The 7,695-nt window shown below is 45.2% G+C and overlaps 1 protein-coding gene across 1 annotated transcript in view; it reads right to left on the bottom strand.

Annotated features, from left to right (window-relative positions):
* The window catches only part of Kif5c (kinesin family member 5C), a 161,767-nt gene that overhangs the window by 94,906 nt on the left and 59,166 nt on the right, over positions 1 to 7,695 (bottom strand). Inside the window, exon 3 of the mRNA XM_031370185.1 lies at positions 242 to 315. Within this exon, the coding sequence (XP_031226045.1) occupies positions 242 to 315 (74 nt within the window). The remainder of the gene's footprint in view (positions 1 to 241; positions 316 to 7,695) is intronic.

The following is a 7,695-nucleotide window of genomic DNA, read 5'->3' as shown; positions in this document are numbered from 1 at the left end:
AGAGAGAGAAAGAGAGAGAGAGAGAGAGAGAGAGAGAGAGATGCTGGGGATCTAATCCAGGGCCTTTGGACAGACAGCTCAATAAAGGTTTTTTGAAAACTAAATTCTTGAGACTTTACTGCTCGTCGGCACTTCAAGACTCCTCAAGGACAGAGCAGTGTGGCTGAACCTACCCATCTCTGCTGCCACGATGCATCTCAAGCATTGCTGAAGCACTCACACACTGTTAGTGCAAACTTACCTCCATGGTATGGGTTTTTCCTGATGAAGTCTGTCCGTATGCAAAAATTGTTCCATTATAACCCTCAAGGACATCTGCAAGCAGAAGAGAGATGAACATTAATTCATTGTGTTGATCCTACGCTGGCATTAGTTGTATGAGGTAAAGTTACAGTTTCCAAATGGCCCATCTCTGTCTTCTTACACAAATGACATGTGCCAACTGCATGTGCTTTAAGTATGATTGTGAAATAAGAAAAGGAATGAAGAGTCTGCTGTCCCACAAATAAGGAGAAAGGGACTCTCATTTCTACAGACTGCAGGACTCGAGGTTTAGAGGAGTCTTTTTCAGCTACTTGAAGCTTTCGCCTAGGTGTTATAGTCTCTTGAGATTGATCCTTGGGGAGGAAAGCCAGCAGGCTTGCAGTTTTTGGTCTCGGTCAGCTTAAATCTGGATCCTTCAGGCCATTTCCCATGAAGGCCTCACCAGAGTCCCATTACAACAGACTAGAACTAGGGGAGAGAAAGGCACCACCCTGCAACTGAGCTGACCCAGTCACCCTGGAAACCAGCAGGCCTCACTTCAATTTAATGCCTCTGGGTTTTGGGGGTTTTGTTTTTTGTTTGTTTGGGTTTTTCTCCCACTGCCTTGCTAGCAGGATGGCCTGGACCCATCAGCATCAGGAATTTCTCTTAATTGCACAATAAGCACACAGTGAAAGGCCACAAGCAAGGCAGGCTGGCTTCCGTTTCACACAAGGAGGGGGGAGGCATGCAGGTGGGGGCGGCTTTATGCTGTGGAGCTGAAGATCATCTGTGGGAATTCTTTCAGAGCAGCAGAGGTGATTAAAACATATTCCCTCCTGCCTTCCCCTCCTCTCTACAACCATCTCAGAAAGGGAAACAATGCATAATTAATAGCCTTGACCCACCACTCTGCACCAAGGGAGGAATTCTTAATGTGGTTGACGGTGAGGGCAAGGAGAAGCGCCCTCAATAGAGGATGCTACTTGGGGCCATGTGAGAAAGTGTGCCAGGCAGATACCTCCATGTATTTCAGATTGGGATGGTCTCCTCTCCTCTCTGAATCTTGTTGTGCTAGCTTTGGTGCTGGTATGGTGGCTGTTTTGCTTGCTAGGTTTTCAAAAGAAAATGAAAAGAAAAATCATACCTATTTTACTAATCCAAGATTGTTAGAGTATGACTTAGGATCAGAGAAGAAAGGAATTTCAGTGAACTTAAAAAAAAAATTCCTACCAGCCCTTCCATATGAGTTTGTATCAGTTTGGGGGTGGGGAATGCTCACATGTATCTGTCTTCTACAAATGGTTTTTGAAAGTGGTTTCCCTAGAAACAGCAGAAAGAAGAGAAAAAAATACTGAAGACGTCAGTGTTAGGGTTAGAGGGTTAAGCTTCAGCTTCCATGAAAATGTCAACTCTCAGACAAAAGAGTCCTCTGGGGCTGGGGACAGCGCCAGCGGGTGTGCCTCCACACTACCATGATCATGATGAACGTGGACTTTGCGGGACCCAGAAAAAGAGGTTCCATCCTTCAGTTGTGATTTTAAAGTTCAATACTCACAACACAAACAACTTCAGGCATTGGAATGCCAAGCACTGTCACAACAGAGAGCTTTTTACTTATTAGAAATTAAGCACCTCTCCTCAAACTGAAGGGCTCTCCTTACTTACACTCGTGCGTATGTACTGCTCTAGGATTTACTGGTCTGGGCCAACATGCAGCCAGCTTCTGACCTAGCTTCTTTTTTCTGAAGTGTGGCAACCTGATGAAATGGAAACAAAAGGACCAGAACTTCAAGGTAACCCCTAGCTCCATGAGGGCCTGAGGATAGCCTGAGCTAAATGATAACCTATTTAGGATAGCCTGAGCTAAATGACTTCATTTAAAAAAAAAAAAAAAAAGAACATGCCTAAGTGGCATTGGCTCCTGTTGGGCTGAGGCACTTAGAGATTGTGGGAGTGTACTCAGAGAAAGTCCATTCTTTTTATTATGTCAACACTAAGCACAGTTTTCTTCTTATTTTTTTTTTAATAGAGAACATATAGAACCCACTGAAGCATATTTTGATTGGCCTTTAAAGTATGCAGAATCATCTTACAAGCAATACATTTTAGAGAACATCCTGGATCAAAATTGAATGCAGCTGATGTTGCCCTCTATTGACTCAATTCTGAACTAAAAGATAGTTTTAAAAGATAAGGTTCTGTTAAGCTAGCGTTGTCTGTTTTCTAGGGCTTGAGAGGGTGTGTTTGTTTATTCCATGTGTGTTTTTATGGTAAGTGGAGAGTGCTGGCAGAGACAGCTGTGGCTGAGCAGTGCACTTCTGGGGCTGAAAGAGGAGCCAGCACAGTCTGCTGAGAGTAGATTCCAGCACTGGTTTGTGCTGGGTCCTGTGCAGAGCCACATGCTGCCCCCTGGACCAGACCACGGCTCCCAACCCAAGACCTACACCCTCCCATACCTCTCAGGCCAGTGTCCATCTATCCAATAGTCCAGCAAACCCAGAAGCTTCTGCTGCAGGTGACAAGTGGCATCTTATCTCCCAAAGAGGAGGGGAGAGGACAGAGGACACTAGCTGGCTCCAGCTACAGAGTTCAGAAGCTCGAGTAGGCATTCTAGGTTCTGCTTACCGCGGAGGTATGACTGAGCAGAAGTGAGTGCTTTGTTAAGCAAGTAGCTGGCGACAGTTCATCACACCTATGCATTCCTAAGAGGCTGCCCAGCCTACTAAACCTCCCCAGGTGAAATGGTGTTGTGACAGGGGCACTTAGGTTTTTGACAATAGCTAAAGGCTGCTCAGTTTGGGATCCTAAGGTTTGCCAGCAAACCACACAACTCAAGTTGCCCATGACTGTAGAATAAAGACCCAAGCTCCATGCTCCAAGGGCAGCAAACAGACATTACCATCACAGTAACTGGCAGACAGTTCTGAGCTTGAGAAGCACATTTGCTTCAGTCTCTGCCGAGCAGAGTGACTATTTGCACACACTAACCCCTCGAAAGCCTCTGCATTTCAGAATGGAAGCTCACCTATGACGACTCACCAGCACAAGGCTCTAGGGCCACGGTGCCTGTTCTTTCCCCTCTGCTCTCCTCACACACTCATTCCTATCCCCAGCATTTTGGGTTGTTAGTTAATATGGCCTGATTGAAAAAGAAAGGAAAGGCAAGATAACTCAGAGAGCTAGAGCCACTTGAGAGATAACTCGAGACCAAGACCCACTCATAGATTTCTTCTAGAGTTGGCTAAAGTGTTTTATTCTCCGAGCATCAAATTCCACTTTAATATGGTAGGGAAAGTAGTGTTCACACCTCATCAACTGAAGCTTTAAGATGCCATATCTAAGGTGCTTGAGAGCAGACATACAGAGCACACAGAATAATGAAGTGGATCTGAGTGTATCTTCCTAAGCTTAAAGCTTTTCAGTCTGCCCACACGGCCTCTAGGCTAGTCCAGCATGTCCACCAGAGGATGAAGACTGCCTTTGGCAACCTCACTTGCCACTGTGGACACAAAACCTTACATCACTCCCTCTGAACTCCCCAAGCAGGACACATCAATTGTATCTTCAGGCTGCAGTTCCCGCTGCTACTACGGCTCCACTATTATCTACAGTCCTCAGGGCCCAACCTTTCTAAGAAGCTTTCCTCAATTCTCCACTCCCTCCCCCCACTCGCCAAATTGGCACAAAGTAGCACTCCTCTGTGTGGTCCTGGCATGGCACACACACCTGTCTTAACCTACATAGCCCCTAAAGGTATGGTAACGGTATATGTATATGCCTCTTCTATACTGACCGCCCGTAGCAAACAGTCTTGTATGTTTTGGTGACCCCAGTCCCTGGCGGTGCTTATCAGGTAGTAAGCACTTAAAATTATAAAGTCCCTGTATAAATAAGTAACTGTAGCTTAAAGAAATCAACTGGAAAAAAATTTAAAAACCACCTTCTCTAAGCATTTGGGCAGTCCACATTCAATTGCTTTGGAAAGCAAAGAAGGCCCAGAGTGGCTTCTGCTGACTGGGATACAGTTACCAGGACCTCAACAATAATATTAGGTAACCATGGAGTTTAATGCCCACGCACCCACAGGAGCCTTATTTGCCATGATTATAGTCAAAAACCTTACAACTTCTTCCCACAGAGATAGAGAAATCTTAACACTCTTTCAGCCAACACTTTGAAAAACACAACAAAGATGGGAGTATAGGAAATGCCAGGACTCTAAACATCACAAATCAGGCCCTGTAAGGGTCTCCATAGACAAGGAGGCAGAGCTCATAAGCCTACGACAGCATCATGATAAGGAAGCCATGCTGATCTTCAGAATCATTTGATTCACATCTCAGTCTCTTTACCCTGTCTCAGTTCTACCTTAGGCAAGGCTCTAATGACCCAGTGGTACTACACTGTGTATTCCTGTGGGGAGCCGCAGCTGCCACCCTATATACATATTGAACACTTGGTCTCCGGCCAGAGCAGAGAGCATTGATAAACAAGCCCTTAGTTGGAAAAGCCGAGTGCCTCCAGTTTGTGATGCAAGCTGGCATGATTTTCCCGCAGCCTATTATGCTTTGCCATGTAGCTGATGCTGATTGGGACCAGGGAAAGTATTTAACCCGCGAGGGCTGGGGGCTAAAGAGATTATTAGGATTAGTAGAAAAAAAGAGTAAGAAGCTAGCTAGAGAAGAAGTAAAAATGAAGGTTCCTGAATAAACTGCTTGGAGAAGAGCTCATTGTTGCCTCCTTATTTCCACTGGATGGAGGGATGGCAACAATTGGTGGCCCGTACAGGGAGTGGAGAAGTTCGTATGGGGAGAGACATATGGGGAGAGATATATGGGGGACATCTTCTATGGCTCAGAACTCCTTGCAGACAGGGCAGTCGACTGGTAAGTTCCCAGGTAAGGTGGGACAAGAGGGAAGGTCCTCGGTGAAGAGGCGATAAGGTCTCTGGGTTGGAGCAATAAAGTCCCATTAAGGGCAAATCAAAAGTGATAATATGGGGAACTTGCAATCTTACCCTGTGTTTGTTGCTCTTAAGGAGCTATTAAAAGCAAAAAAGATAGAATTAAAGAGAGAACCCTAGAAAGATTTCTGTCAGAAGTAGATATCGCTACCCCTTGGTTCGCAGTATCGGGGCACCTGACGGTGTCCAGCTGGGATGAATTAGGGAGAGATTTGGAATTCGCCTGGGAAGAAGGAATAATAAAAGGTGGAGTGCGACCAATCTGGAAACTGATTAGGAGCTGCTTGGAGTGTGTTCTAAAGCAGTAGAGAAGGGACAGGAAGCATTAGAACAGCTGAAGGAAGAGAGGTCAGCAAAGTCTGAGAATCAGACTGATAAAAGTGGCTCGGACTCTGAAGGGGAACTTGAGAAGTTAGTACAGAAAGTGGAGATGTTCACCATTAGGGTGGAGCACACAGGTCCAGGCCGCCTGTATCCAATGAACAGGCTGCTATTAATCAAGGAGCTGGTAATCCTGCCTGGGATTTAGATATGCTTTTAGGGCAGGGCAGGTTTGTGCAGCAGCAAATTGGATATCCGTCACAGGTGTATGAGCAAGTTAATATGCTTGCTACAAGAGCATGGAAATCATTGTCTAACAAGGGAGAAGTTGCAGGAAATTTGACTAAAATTATTCAGGGACCCATGGAGCCCTTTTCAGATTTTGTAGCTAGAATGGTAGAAGCAGCTGGAAGGATTTTCGGAGACCCAGATGCAGCCATGCCGCTGATCAAGCAATTAGTTTATGAGCAATGTGCTAAGGAATGTAAGGCTGCTATAACTCCCTACAAACATAAGGGACTTGAAGCTTGGATGAAAGTACGTAGGGAACTGGGTGGTCCATTAACTAATGCAGGCCTTGCTACTGCGGTTATGCAGATAACGCAAGGTAGTAAGCCAAACCCAGGTATATGCTTTCGGTGTGGACGACCGGGACACCTTAAAAGGCAATGTCCCAAGAGAGGAAAAACAGCAGAAACAGGGCTTATGCAGGACCGTCCAAAACAACCTGGATTGTGTCCAAGATGTAAAAAGGGAAATCATTGGGCCAATGAATGCAGATCAATGAAAGAAATTAATGGACAGTCACTTACTACAGGCTATGGTGGAGCCAGGTCAAAAAACGGGCAGCGGGGCCCTCGCCCACAGGGCCCGCAAATATATGGGGTGATGGAGAGCAAGCCAGAGGGGAATTGGCCAACCCTGCAGTATCCCAACCAGTGCGGAGAGCCACTAAGGGGAGCGCAGGATTGGACCTCTGCTCTGCCACCAGACTTGTACTAACCCCTCAGATGGGCGTTCAGTTAATAGAAACAGATTTCCAAGGTCCACTCCCCAAGGGAACAGTGGGATTACTAATTGGCCGTTCATCATCAGCATTAAAGGGGTTAGTTTTTCATCCTGGTGTCATAGATCCTGATTATACTGGAGCTGTTAAGATTATGATTTCCTCCCCCCGAGGGATTATTTCCATCTCCCCTGGAGATAGATTAGCTCAGGTTCTTATTCTTCCCAGTTGTCATGAAATGTTTCCATCACAAAATAAAGAACGAGGAAAAGGAGGGTTTGGTTCTACGGGATTAGATGGAGCCTTTGTAAGCCTACATCTAGATCAACATCCTCTTTTGGAGATAAGAGTGGATGGAAAAATCTTAGGACTTCTTGATACTGGTGCAGATAGAAGTATTATAGCAAAGAAGGATTGACCTAAGGGATGGCCTCTTCAAGAGTCCTCTCAAACTCTCCAAAGGTTAGGTTATGCAAAAACCCCCACCATGAGTGCAAGAGAATTGCCCTCATGCAGAAGATGCAGAGGGACATTCAGGGAAAATCCAGCCTTTTGTATTTGAACTTCCGGTATCATTATGGGGACGAGATCTATTATTAGAAATGGGATTTACATTAACTAATGAAGGAAATTATACTGAGACTTCTTGTGGTATTATACAGGCCATGGGATATCATCCTTCCTTTGGTATAAGGAAGTATTTGCAAGGCCGAAAGTCTCCCATTGTTGCTCAGCCGTGTGAAGGGAAGCAGGGTCTGGGTTTTTCCTAGGGGCCACTGAGGGAGGTATACCCATCACTTGGAAGACAGAGGAACAAGTGTGGGTTCCTCAGTGGCCTTTATCCTCTGAAAAATTAACAGCTGCAGCTCACCTTATACAAGAACAGCTTGAATTGGGGCATATTAAACCCTCGGTTTCACAATGGAATACCCCTATTTTTGTAATAAGGAAAAAATGGGGATTGTTGCATGATTTAAGAGCTATTAATAGACAAATGGAGATCATGGGGCCGGTTCAAAGAGCATTGCCATTATTATCAGCCCTGCCAAGGAAATGGCCTATAATTGTAACTGATATTAAGGATTGTTTCCTTTCTATTCCTTTATGTGCTAAAGATAGTGTTAGATTTGTGTTTACCTTACCCTCTGTTAATCATGAA

This window comes from Mastomys coucha, unplaced genomic scaffold, assembly GCF_008632895.1.
Source record: "Mastomys coucha isolate ucsf_1 unplaced genomic scaffold, UCSF_Mcou_1 pScaffold15, whole genome shotgun sequence".
NCBI classification, from domain to species: Eukaryota; Metazoa; Chordata; class Mammalia; order Rodentia; family Muridae; genus Mastomys; species Mastomys coucha.
This window is presented reverse-complemented; position numbering and strand designations above follow the sequence as displayed.